Source organism: Pecten maximus, chromosome 7, assembly GCF_902652985.1.
Source record: "Pecten maximus chromosome 7, xPecMax1.1, whole genome shotgun sequence".
Lineage (NCBI taxonomy): Eukaryota > Metazoa > Mollusca > Bivalvia > Pectinida > Pectinidae > Pecten > Pecten maximus.
Genome location: NC_047021.1, coordinates 16,415,370 through 16,429,781, shown reverse-complemented (window position 1 = coordinate 16,429,781; position 14,412 = coordinate 16,415,370). Strand labels below are relative to the sequence as shown.

Below are 14,412 nucleotides of genomic sequence, written 5' to 3'. Positions count from 1 at the left end.
GTTTTGTGATAAAATGAAATAGCTGTATATGTATATCATTATCCGGGGACTTAAATTCACCTTCAGAGATCTTCGATATAAGGTGTATCGGGACGGCGGTAAAAGGGGGAATCACAAGTCTGATTTTAAAGTTAAAGAACAATGTCTGTCATTAATTCAAATACCGTAGGTCGTCTGGCGAAATGGCTCACCTTTCAGGAATCTTCCGAGAGGCGTTGTTTTTTGGGTTAGAAAAGATGGACTCTCAAGACCTACCATCAGTAATACTACATACAACCCTTCATTGTTTCTGGTGATATTTAAATTCAACTTTAACAGCATTGTCTCAAATACTAATGTGATGGATCACTGACAGTTATATACATGTGAGTAGTTTTTTAACGTTATCAATTAAAAAATATCTCCAATAAATAGTGAACGTGAACTGGGAGTCGTTCTAATATTAAAATATATTCAAAATAATTCTGACTGAAATGCACCGGAAGACCGGCGAACGAACAAGTAACGGGCTTGTAGAAAAAAACTGGCATCGATTAACGAATGAGTTATGTAATTATGTATTAAGATAAACACTACCTTGTTTAATGAAGTATTAACTAATTAAAATGTGTATGGAGTAAAGAAATTGACAAATTACACAAAACTCTTTCGGGATGTTTATTGGAACTTGTCAATGCTTGTACATATATCAGTGAATTCACCATAATATAGACCACCTTTATAAACTATACTGACTGCTATGTTTCACGTGGTAATCTACACACTGACTAGCAAAGAGTGGTAGGTATCCATAAGGCTGGTTTAATGTCGCCTCTCAGCAGAGCTTTTTAAACTACAAAGTTCAAAGTTATGATTAAGATTAATTGTTGAAATTAATGTGATCGTTGAGCAATGAGATCAAGTATTTAAAAAAAAAATTATAAAAGTATATAAGATATCTTAAAAAGTCTATAAGCTATCTTATCAAATCTATAAGGTATTTGATATAATTAAATGACAACTTGGCTTGCCATATGATTAGCTCTTTCTTTTTTCTCTAAACAGGCGTTAATGCACGGAATCGAGACAGATATATGTTGTGTACGAAAACCTTGGATGCGTGCTTTTGAATGTGAAAATAAAATATATCTGCTAATATGGCCATGATATAATTTGAATATGGTCTGCCGCATATATGTAACAGGACTCAACTCCTTGAGCTCGAAAAAGTGGATAAATTAAATCGAAATGCTAAATTTATATAATGCATTTCTTGTTTAAGAGTTGTCTCCCTTGATTAAATTAATTTTGATCGGTCTCCGTTCGTTAATCATGACGTTACATCTAGAACTATCTGAATGAAATTTATAAACCATCGGTTTTACAGTTTATTGGATCGTAACTCAATTTTTGTAAAATTGGATACTCGAGAACATTTCTTAGGAATTCAACTGTACTAATGCCCTGTCTGGACACAGAACTCAGTAACCACGTCACCAAATCACTAACGAACAAAACACTATGTATATGTGTGTCGAACGACAACATAATAAATTTAACTTATGCCAAGTGATAAAACACAAATAATGTCACCACAAACGTGCGGAAGATAAATGGGTGGCAGAAGGAACGTCAAAGTGAATTAAGCTGTAGATTGACATTGTTTCGTTAGATTTTAGATGAATTCATATTATAACTCTAAATGCCTCCTCACGGTCTATATAGCAAATTGCTTTACAGACAAAATCCCTTCATTTCTACCACGGAACCATCTCGAAATCAACAGCTGATGACTGAGTCTGTGACTGAATCCATCTCAACATCCACAGCTGTGACTGAATCTGTGACTTAATCCATCTCAACATCCACAGCTGTGACTGAATCTGTGACTTAATCCATCTCAACATCCACAGCTGGTGACTGAATCTATCTTAACATCCACAGCTGTGACTGAATCTGTGACTGAATCCATCTCAACATCCATAGCTGTGACTTAATCTGTGACTGAATCCATCTCAACATCCACAGCTGGTGACTGAATCCATTTCAACATCCACAGCTGATGACTGAATCTATCTTAACATCCACAGCTGTGACTGAATCTGTGACTGAATCCATCTCAACATCCATAGCTGTGACTTAATCTGTGACTGAATCCATCTCAACATCCACAGCTGGTGACTGAATCTATCTTAACATCCACAGCTGTGACTGAATCTGTGACTGAATCCATCTCAACATCCATAGCTGTGACTTAATCTGTGACTTAATCTGTGACTGAATCCATCTCAACATCCACAGCTGATGACTGAATCTGTGACTGAATCCATCTCAACATCCACAGCTGGTGACTGAATCTATCTTAACATCCACAGCTGTGACTGAATCTGTGACTGAATCCATCTCAACATCCATAGCTGTGACTTAATCTGTGACTTAATCTGTGACTGAATCCATCTCAACATCCACAGCTGATGACTGAATCTGTGACTGAATCCATGTCAACATCCACAGCTGGTGACTGAATCTATGACTGAATCCATCACAACATCCACAGCTGATGACTGAATCTATCTTAACATCCACAGCTGTGACTGAATCTGTGACTGAATCCATCTCAACATCCACAGCTGGTGACTGAATCTATGACTGAATCCATCTCAACATCCATAGCTGTGACTTAATCTGTGACTGAATCCATCTCAACATCCACAGCTGGTGACTGAATCTATGACTGAATCCATCACAACATCCACAGCTGATGACTGAATCTATCTTAACATCCACAGCTGTGACTGAATCTGTGACTGAATCCATCTCAACATCCATAGCTGTGACTTAATCTGTGACTGAATCTATCTTAACATCCACAGCTGTGACTGAATCTGTGACTGAATCCATCTCAACATCCATAGCTGTGACTTAATCTGTGACTGAATCCATCTCAACATCCACAGCTGGTGACTGAATCCATTTCAACATCCACAGCTGATGACTGAATCTATGACTGAATCCATCACAACATCCACAGCTGGTGACTGAATCAATCTCAACATCCACAGCTGGTGACTGAATCAATCTCAACATCCACAGCTGGTGACTGAATCTGTGACTGAATCCATCTCAACACCCACAGCTGGTGACTTAATCTATGACTGAATCCATCACAACATCCACAGCTGGTGACTGAATCCATCACAACATCCACAGCTGGTGACTGAATCCATCTCAACATCCACAGCTGTGACTGAATCTGTGACTGCATCCATCTCAACATCCACAGCTGTGACTGAATCTGTGACTGAATCCATCTCAGCATCCACAGCTGGTGACTGAATCCATCACAACATCCACAGCTGTGACTGAATCTGTGACTGAATCAATCTCAACATCCACAGCTGTGACTGAATCTGTGACTGAATCAATCTCAACATCCACAGCTGTGACTGAATCTGTGACTGAATCCATCACAACATCCACAGCTGTGACTGAATCTGTGACTGAATCCATCACAACATCCACAGCTGTGACTGAATCTGTGACTGAATCCATCACAACATCCACAGCTGTGACTGAATCTGTGACTGAATCCACCATAACATCCACAGCTGTGACTGAATCTGTGACTGAATCCATCACAACATCCACAGCTGGTGACTGAATCTGTGACTGAATCCATCTCAACATCTACATCTGTGACTTAATCCATCTCTACATACACAACTGTGAATGACTCAAGCTTTTCTTTCAAAACCAGTACGAGAAATGATAGACAGTTGTTACTCTTTGGGATGAGATAATTATATATATAGGTACATTATGAACACATGTGTTGTCTAATACACAATTAAATACAACGATGCACTCGAATTTTTAACGTGTGATCTTTCGCCGAAGTTTTGGCTGCTGTTTTTTCAAGTCTTCGATTTCCTCGATCAGCTGACGTTCGCGTTCACGTAATTTCCGCGTCTCCTCGTTGCCGACATTTTTTGCTGAGCGAATTTGTCCCAGATGACCTTTAACTTTGTCGAGATCTTTTTTCAGACGATCGATCTCAGATTGAAGTGATGTCTGAATCTCCATTCGCCGAGTTTCCTCATCTGTCGCCCTTTCTCGCTCTTTTTTCAGTTCGTCTGCTTTCCTTTTCAGCTTACTCTTGAGACTGCCTATCTCGACTTCCATCTTTTTAATGTCTTTTTCTTTGCTATCCACTACATCTGCAATATCGCGGTTACACATTTCTTTCTCAAGTTTTGCTTGTAGGATTTTTTTCTCCAATTTCATTTGTTTGAGGTCGCGTTCACGACCATTGAGCTCATCCTGAAGTTCTTTGACCTTCGTCGACTTTGAATCCATTGCCCTATCCGCAGCTTGTTCCGCCATCCGCTCAAATTCGGGCTTGAGCTGGTCTATGGCGAGCTTGACCATCTGTTTCGTGAAACTTCCCACAATTCTGAAAGAAGAAAAACATTATGGTATGTTAGAATAGGACAAATAATTTATCAAAATCAAATCAGAAACAATAATTCAGATATAACATTTCATATTATGAAGTAGACATCTTTGTAGCATGAGAATAGTTAATGCCTTCATCTAAACAAAATAATCCTTAAAATCGATGAAACGAGGACAAAATATGATCGAAATATAGACCAATATGGAAACACTTATAAAACAAGACCACATGTTCCGGGAGAGTTAGCATCTTCTGATATTATTTGTCCTGTTCTTATTGTTTTTCTGTATACTAATATAGACATGTAATGGTATCATACAAAATACATTTAAAGTGTGATCTGAGGGCGTAAATACGAATCAGTTGGTATGTTAAACAGTAAATACATGTGTGGCCCAATCCACTGTTCCTGGGATAATGGACAAACTACTTCCTAACAGGTACGTTAAGTGATTGGTAAATGCTTCATACTAGTGTCTGTGTTAGTATTTGGATATTACATGTGCTTTAAGTGTCGTCATGCAATTTAACGTATGTTGAAGGTTAAGTAGGGTATACAGAGAAGTGTTATTAAACGAGGAAAATACTGGCCGTAGTGTCGGCCCACAGGTTCAAAGTACAGTACCAACTGGCCGTAGTGTCGGCCCACAGGTTCAAAATACAATACTAACTGGCCGTAGTGTCGGCCCACAGGTTCAAAGTACAATACTAACTGACCGTAGTGTCGGCCCACAGGTTCAAAATACAATACTAACTGGCCGTCGTGTCGGCCCACAGGTTCAAAGTACAAAACTAGTCCATAATAAAACAACGTCAGATATCGGACCATGTGCTCCCCTAGGGTAAGGTTGTTGTCTTTGCGCACGCGACACCAGTACCGACCATTCTTGTTAATTCCCAGGGCAATGCTACATATAATAGTTTCAATTAATGCACAATTTTCTTACTAGAAACACATGCAAATCTATGTACCAATAAACTAATAAAGTCCTAATGCACCGAGTTGTTAACACCGGTCTAAAGCTATTCAAGGTCTAGGTAATCATATCGAAGTTGCAAAATGGGTGTGTTGAGAAAAATCTGCATATGATAGCCCTTTCCAATCTATCTTGTCTTCAGGTGATGGTTTCGCGATAAGACTAGATGGGATTTGCACCACGTTTGTTTATTGTCCAGTATTATAATCCTACCCTAGACTTTTCCTGATTTGCACCACGTTTGTTTATTGTCCAGTATTATAATCCTACCCTAGACTTTTCCTGAAGTCCTGGAAATCCTTATTTTCCTCTTCTGATAGAACCTCCAAAGCATTGGTGACATCACCTATAGTAATTAGAATGATAACATCGTACATCAATCACAATCAGACCATACTGACGCTATATTATGATAATGTAATCAGTGATTTATATTACACTATATCATTACTACTTCAAGATGGGTCATGTGGTACAGGACAGGTAATTAATAATGGTTACTAACACGGGAAGTAGTTACTGTCAGAGGAAGTGGTTACTGACGGGGGAGTGGTTACTAACAGGGAAGTAGCTACTGTCAGGGGAAGTAGTTACTGTCAGGGGAAGTGGTTACTGACGGGGGGAGTGGTTACTAACGGGTGAAGTGGTTACTAACACGGGAAGTGGTTAGAGACGGGGGAAGTGGTTACTGACGGGGGAAATAGTTACTGACGGGGGAAGTGGTTACTGACGGGGGAAATGGTTACTGACGGGGGAAGTAGTTACTGACGGGGTAAATAGTTACTGATGGGGGGAAAAGTTACTGACGGGGAAAATAGTTACTGACGGGGGAAATAGTTTCTGACGACGGAAGTGGTTACTGACGAGGGAAATAGTTAATGACGGGGAAGTGGTTACTGACGGGGGAAATAGTAGCTGACAGGGGAAATAGTGACTGACAGGGGAAATAGTTTCTGACGGGGAAAGTGGTTACTAACGGGGGAAGTGGTTACTAGTGGTTACTGACGGGGAAGTGGTTACTGACGGGAAAAGTGGTTACTGACGGAAAAAGTGGTTACTGACGGAAATAGTGGTTACTGACGGGGAAGTGGTTACTGACGGAGTAAGTGGTTATTGGCAGTGGTTATTGACAGGGGAAGTGGTTACTGTCAGGGGAAGTGGGTATGGACAAGGGAAGTGGTTACTGACGGGGAAGTGGTTACTGACGGGGGAAATGGTTACTGACGGGGGAAGTGGTTACTGACGGGGAAGTGGATACTGACGGGGGAAGTGGTTACTGACAGGGAAAGTGGTTACTGACAGGGAAAGTGGTTACTGACGGAGGAAGTGGTTACTGACAGTGGTTATTGACAGGGAAAGTAGTTACTGACAGGGGAAGTGGTTACTGACGGAGGAAGTGGTTATTGACAGGGGAAGTGGTTACTGACGGAGGAAGTGGTTACTGACAGGGGAAGTGGTTACTGACAGGGGTAGTGGTTACTGACGGAGGAAGCTGTAACTACCAGTGGTTACTGACAGAGGTAGTGGTTACTGACAGGGGGAGTGGTTACTAACAGGGAAGTAGTTACTGTCAGGGGAAGTGGTTACTGACAGGGGAAATGGTTACTGACAAGGGAAGTGGTTACTGACAGAGGAAGTTGTTACTGACGGAGGCAGTTATTACTGACAGTGGTTATTGACGGGGGAAGTGGTTACTGACAAGGGAAGTGGTTACTGACAGAGGAAGTTGTTACTGACGGAGGCAGTTATTACTGACAGTGGTTATTGACGGGGGAAGTGGTTACTGACAAGGGAAGTGGTTACTGACAGAGGAAGTTGTTACTGACGGAGGCAGTTATTACTGACAGTGGTTATTGACGGGGGAAGTGGTTACTGACGGGGAAGTGGTTACTGACGGAGGAAGTGGTTACTGACAGGGGAAATGGTTACTGACAGGGGTAGTGGTTACTGACGGAGGAAGTTGTAACTGCCAGTGGTTACTGAAAGAGGTAGTGGTTACTGACATGGGGAGTGGTTACTAACAGGGAAGTAGTTACTGACAAGGGAAGTGGTTACTGACAGGGGAAATGGTTACTGTCGGAGGTAGTTATTACTGACAGGGGTAGTGGTTACTGACAGGGGAAGTGGGTATGGACAAGGGAAGTGGTTACTGACGGGGAAGTGGTTACTGACGGGGGAAATGGTTACTGACGGGGGAAGTGGTTACTGACGGGGAAGTGGATACTGACGGGGGAAGTGGTTACTGACAGGGAAAGTGGTTACTGACAGGGAAAGTGGTTACTGACGGAGGAAGTGGTTACTGACAGTGGTTATTGACAGGGAAAGTAGTTACTGACAGGGGAAGTGGTTACTGACGGAGGAAGTGGTTATTGACAGGGGAAGTGGTTACTGACGGAGGAAGTGGTTACTGACAGGGGAAGTGGTTACTGACAGGGGTAGTGGTTACTGACGGAGGAAGCTGTAACTACCAGTGGTTACTGACAGAGGTAGTGGTTACTGACAGGGGGAGTGGTTACTAACAGGGAAGTAGTTACTGTCAGGGGAAGTGGTTACTGACAGGGGAAATGGTTACTGACAAGGGAAGTGGTTACTGACAGAGGAAGTTGTTACTGACGGAGGCAGTTATTACTGACAGTGGTTATTGACGGGGGAAGTGGTTACTGACAAGGGAAGTGGTTACTGACAGAGGAAGTGGTTACTGACGGAGGCAGTTATTACTGACAGTGGTTATTGACGGGGGAAGTGGTTACTGACAAGGGAAGTGGTTACTGACAGAGGAAGTTGTTACTGACGGAGGCAGTTATTACTGACAGTGGTTATTGACGGGGGAAGTGGTTACTGACGGGGAAGTGGTTACTGACGGAGGAAGTGGTTACTGACAGGGGAAATGGTTACTGACAGGGGTAGTGGTTACTGACGGAGGAAGTTGTAACTGCCAGTGGTTACTGAAAGAGGTAGTGGTTACTGACAGGGGGAGTGGTTACTAACAGGGAAGTAGTTACTGACAAGGGAAGTGGTTACTGACAGGGGAAATGGTTACTGACGGAGGTAGTTATTACTGACAGGGGTAGTGGTTACTGACAGGGGGAGTGGTTATTGACGGGGGAAGTGGTTACTGACGGGGAAAGTGGTTACTGACAGGGGGAGTGGTTATTGACGGGGGAAGTGGTTACTGACGGGGGAAGTGGTTACTGACGGGGGAAGTGGTTACTGACGGGGGAAGTGGTTACTGACAGGGGGAGTGGTTACTGACGGGGAAGGGGTTACTGACGGATGAAGTGGTTACTGACGGGGAAGTGGTTACTGACGGGGAAGGGGTTACTGACGGGGAAGGGGTTACTGACGGATGAAGTGGTTACTGACGGGGAAGGGGTTACTGACGGATGAAGTGGTTACTGACGGAGGAAGTGGTTACTGACCCAGGGGAATCTAGATCATTGATACCAAACGAAGTTTATGCATCAATCTGAAATTGTGTTGTTTTTTTGTTTTGTTTTTTTATTTTATGCCATTTCACTGTTAACGTTCCGACCATCTTCAATATTTCTGTTGCCTTCAAAGGGAAAATATAGAGTTAGACTTGTTCGATGTGCGTTGATGACTGCTTCTCCACAATTGCATTTTGAAAAAGTCCCTTGTTTTTTTGTTGTTTTTGTTGGTTTTTTTTTTTTTTTTTTTTCTAAATTTTTCATATAAATCGATACACGCGTGTTTACTTGTAAATCTATATCTATATGTGTTATTTACGTTAGAATTACGGTTTACTTGTAAATCTATATCTTTATGTGTTGTTTACGTTAGAATTACGATTTACTTGTAAATCTATATCTATATGTGTTGTCTACGTTAGAATTACGGTTTACTTGTAAATCTATGTCTATATGTGTTGTTTACGTTGTAATTACGGTTTACTTGTAAATCTATATCTATATATGTGTTGTTTACGTTATAATTACGGTTTACTTGTAAATCTATATCTATATGTGTTGTCTACGTTAGAATTACGGTTTACTTGTAAATCTATATCTATATGTGTTGTCTACGTTAGAATTACGGTTTACTTGTAAATCTATATCTATATGTGTTGTTTACGTTAGAATTACGGTTTACTTGTAAATCTATATCTATATGTGTTGTCTACGTTAGAATTACGGTTTACTTGTAAATCTATATCTATATGTGTTGTCTACGTTAGAATTACGGTTTACTTGTAAATCTATATCTATATGTGTTGTCTACGTTAGAATTACGGTTTACTTGTAAATCTATATCTATATGTGTTGTCTACGTTAGAATTACGGTTTACTTGTAAATCTATGTCTATATGTGTTGTTTACGTTAGAATTACGGTTTACTTGTAAATCTATGTCTATATGTGTTGTTTACGTTAGAATTACGGTTTACTTGTAAATCTATGTCTATATGTGTTGTTTACGTTAGAATTACGGTTTACTTGTAAATCTATGTCTATATGTGTTGTTTACGTTGTAATTACGGTTTACTTGTAAATCTATATCTATATGTGTTGTTTACGTTATAATTACGGTTTACTTGTAAATCTATATCTATATGTGTTGTTTACGTTAGAATTACGGTTTACTTGTAAATCTATATCTATATGTGTTGTCTACGTTAGAATTACGGTTTACTTGTAAATCTATATCTATATGTGTTGTCTACGTTAGAATTACGGTTTACTTGTAAATCTATATCTATATGTGTTGTTTATGTTAGAATTACGGTTTACTTGTAAATCTATATCTATATGTGTTGTCTTCGTTAGAATTACGGTTTACTTGTAAATCTATATCTATATGTGTTGTCTACGTTAGAATTACGGTTTAATTGTAAATCTATATATATATGTGTTGTTTACATTAGAATTACGGTTTACTTGTAAATCTATATCTATATGTGTTGTCTACGTTAGAATTACGGTTTACTTGTAAATCTATATCTATATGTGTTGTTTACGTTAGAATTACGGTTTACTTGTAAATCTATATCTATATGCGTTGTCTACGTTAGAATTACGGTTTACTTGTAAATCTATATCTATATGTGTTGTCTACGTTAGAATTACGGTTTACTTGTAAATCTATATCTATATGTGTTGTTTACGTTAGAATACCGGTTTACTTGTAAATCTTTATCTATGTGTGTTGTTTACGTTAGAATACCGGTTTACTTGTAAATCTATATCTATATATGTGTTGTTTACGTTAGAATTACGGTTTACTTGTAAATCTATATCTATATGTGTTGTTTACGTTAGAATTACGGTTTACTTGTAAATCTATATCTATATGTGTTGTCTACGTTAGAATTACGGTTTACTTGTAAATCTATATCTATATGTGTTGTCTACGTTAGAATTACGGTTTACTTGTAAATCTATATCTACATGTATATGTGTTGTTTACGTTAGAATACCGGTTTACTTGTAAATCTATATCTATATGTGTTGTTTACGTTAGAATACCGGTTTACTTGTAAATCTATATATATATGTGTTGTTTACGTTAGAATACCGGTTTACTTGTAAATCTATATCTATATGTGTTGTCTACGTTAGAATACCGTTTTACTTGTAAATCTATATCTATATGTGTTGTTTACGTTAGAATACCGGTTTACTTGTAAATCTATATATATATGTGTTGTTTACGTTAGAATACCGGTTTACTTGTAAATCTATATATATATGTGTTGTTTACGTTAGAATACCGGTTTACTTGTTTGTACCCTCTTACCTACTTGTAAGCATTTTTCTTTGAGACTTTTAATTAGTTCGAAATTAAAAAATACAAAAAGATAGGAGGGGAAAATAAAACTATAGGAATTTCTGATTTCATACCTTCAACATCTTTGGACAAGATTATCTTTACAACAATGTTGAAATTACAAGCAGTTAGTGTGACAATATCAATTTTAATACTTTCTCGAGTAGTGTGAAACATCTAATGAAATGACAGTGGCAGTAGACTCACGTGAAGTATCGCTGGATCTTGTATCATCATTGTGGTAAGCTGCCGCCATATTGGATTGGATGTCTGTAAAGACACGACAACAAGAAGTGTTTATGTATATCTCCTGTGCGTAATGTTTTATGTTGTCAACATGTACATTTCACTCTATATCATTTAAACAATTATTGTTGTTATTTATGTAAGTAGATAAGTCAGTGATTGGCAATTAACTTAATCAAATGAAGTATTGGAGTCAAAAATCCAAAACATGTCTGACAGGTCCTACATTGAATTGTACACTTTAAGTTCACCCATCCATCAATTCATTTGTTACACCAGCGTATCTATAATGGAATATGTGGACCCTTTTTTCAAAATGTGCAGTAAATCATGTGGCTTAAGGATTTTTTTATTTTCCAGAACAGAATAAAGCACATATTTCAAACAGTTTAAAACACCATTTAACATTGTAAGCGTTTAGATTGTGTATCATATTGTTTTTATTTTTCTTAATTAGCTTCTTTCTACATTATCGCCAACCTTGCAGATCGATTTGCACATGAAATGGAATGTATGCAGGAATGCTTGTTAGTAAATGGTCATAATTATGCTATAATTATCCAGAATTTACTACGAAATTTGAAAAACAATATTTCAAGAAATAATACCGATAACTTACCTGTTCAAGCAATTCACATTAACACGAATGCAGCACAATCACATTTTCCTTTGCTCAGGGTAACCATCCCAGCAGTAGACTAGCTGTATACTGTAGCACGCCAGTTTATCTAAGGGTCACCTACTTCTACAGAGCTCGGTGTTTACGTTATTCCTGACGCCAAACCTTTGTTTGTACTCCTGGAGATTGCATTTTTCCATGCGTTGTGGACTTTTTGATAACATGTCCAATTTATCTTGAACATTCTACCATGGACTATTCACAGAAAATTAAGAGTATCAATCGGTACCCCGTGTCTAAATACGATCGTTTGGATATCAGGCGATAACCCCGACCAATTCCTATGTAACTCCATAGAGAAATGTTGTTTACGGGTAGACAAAAGTTTATACAAAAGATAATCAGATGGATACGAAAAACCTTTAATTACATACGAATTAAGTAAGTAATAGATTTAATATATATCGAATATTGAGTGCAGAATAGATATATAAGATATACAAGAGGATGTATTTATTTTGAATGTTTTTTTAAAACAAAAATATTATGCATATTTAGAACCTGAATTTCAACGTGATATGATATACACCCTTTAGATCTTACCACCCAGGTATCTCAAAGGACACAAAACGGATTCTGTAAAGTAAATATATAAATGCACACTCTCACATCATCAAGTTAATTAATTAAGAAAATTAAAACTTACAGAGAAATATTTTATCTTGCAGTTCCGAAATGCAGATCTCACAAGTGGTGGTGAACAGATTGAGCAATAGCATATGATAGAATGGCTGGCAAAGGTTTGTATTTATTATGGCCATAGATATTGACTTCATTTTCTCTATCACGGGACCAATGGTGTTTAGGTTATGGGGTTGGGACCAATGGTGTTAAGGTTATGGGGTTACAAAGGATGTGGTGTATGTGCTGTCTTTCAGAAATCTCGTCAAAGGTCCAAGAATAGAAAATTTCAAAACACTTGTTAGAGTGTATTGGACACCTTACCTGATCAGATCTTGCCGTTTTAATCACACGTACAGATATATGATTGTTTAATACAAGAATAGGCCTGTCCATAGACCAGTACTTATAACAAAATGTGAACCAAATCTGATACAGATCTGTGTCCATGTAGCCATGTAGTGAAGATGTTAGTTGCTACAATTACAAATATCAATATATTTTCTTCTCCCGAAAAAATGTATATTATCCGTATCCAGTTCGTATTCCTACACACATATAGCCATTCCATTGTTTGACAAATAAATGTCGTGATTTAACATTTAAAACCGATTCAAAATGTAATTTGTAATTCAGATTTAATTTGATGCATTCCAAAATCAGAATTTCATTGTAATTAATATTTCATATGACCACTGAAGAATGAATCTACTGTTTTTGAAGTTTGAATAATCAATTAAACATGAATATCTGAATTGGAAACATTAAACATCCAAGTTCGGGGCACATCCTCTCGATATGACCTTTAAGGGAGAGATTTATGAGGGAAGCAAGGTTCTCTCACCACACATATGGGCGGTCACATGGTCAATGGTATGGACATGGAAAAAAATATGCAACTGTCATTTATCCATTTAAAAACAATTTAACAATTAATATTAATTTTAAGTTTAAATGAATCAATTATAACATATTTATAATTATTTATTTTAATACATGTTGTTTAATATATAGCCGACCCTTTTCTCCAGCTACCTTGCTTGTCCACATAATATGTCGAATGTTTCTTTTGAAAATAAAAGTACATTTGTAACATAATATAAGAATAACCAATTAGAAAAATTGAAAAAGGTTCATATTGAATATTTGCATTTTTTTTTTTTTTTTTACATTTTCTTAACTAGATATGAAAAACACCAGACATTGAAATGTTGATTTGTTTTCATATTTCTTTAAGACTTTGCCCATAACAGTTTGATTGACATTAGTGTCCTCATTGTCTCTTACTTGAGGAGTCTTTAAAGCATGTTCCTTATGGTTTGCCGGAAATTTTCAGCACCGTTTGTCTGATGTGTCCTTCTCATAGTTGAATTACAAATCTTTTCTTGATCTAATGAAATAAAAAAGTACATTGTCTGAAATAAAATTATGAATTCAATCCAAAATCATGTTTTACCCGAGAAGTTAAAGAGATCGTGAAAGTCTTTTGACAATGAGTTCTTCCATAAGGCTGCTGGTACCATACCTAACGAATCCATTCTTTTTGTTAGATATACAGGCCTATAATAACAGCATGTAACAGTGAACATGTAAATTACAAGGTTTTTAGCTCACCTGCCCGAAGGGCAAGTGAGCTTATGCCATGGTGCGGCGTCCGTCGTCCGTCCGTCT

General features: G+C 37.9%; 1 protein-coding gene across 1 annotated transcript; it reads right to left on the bottom strand.

Annotated features, from left to right (window-relative positions):
* Positions 1-643: 643 nt before the first annotated feature.
* On the bottom strand, positions 644-12,170 carry LOC117331755 (stress response protein NST1-like). The gene is made up of 4 exons (XM_033890633.1): positions 12,061-12,170; positions 11,403-11,465; positions 5,683-5,758; positions 644-4,432 (listed from the first exon to the last, which is right to left on the bottom strand). The coding sequence occupies exons 2-4, from the start codon at positions 11,449-11,451 to the stop codon at positions 3,853-3,855; spliced, it is 705 nt and encodes a 234-aa protein (XP_033746524.1). The 5' UTR covers positions 11,452-11,465; positions 12,061-12,170; the 3' UTR covers positions 644-3,852.
* Between the last annotated feature and the right edge of the window lie 2,242 nt (positions 12,171-14,412).

What these genes read in the sequence shown, in the direction of transcription:
- LOC117331755 (XM_033890633.1), bottom strand. Translation starts at nt 11,451, where the DNA reads ATGGCGGCAGCTTACCACAATGATGATACAAGATCCAGCGATACTTCA. An exon ending in AAGATCCAGCGATACTTCAC is followed by an intron (nt 5,759 to 11,402) that starts GTGAGTCTACTG and finishes TAATTACTATAG; the next exon opens with GTGATGTCACCAATGCTTTG. An exon ending in GACTTCAGGAAAAGTCTAGG is followed by an intron (nt 4,433 to 5,682) that starts GTAGGATTATAA and finishes TTCTTCTTTCAG; the next exon opens with AATTGTGGGAAGTTTCACGA.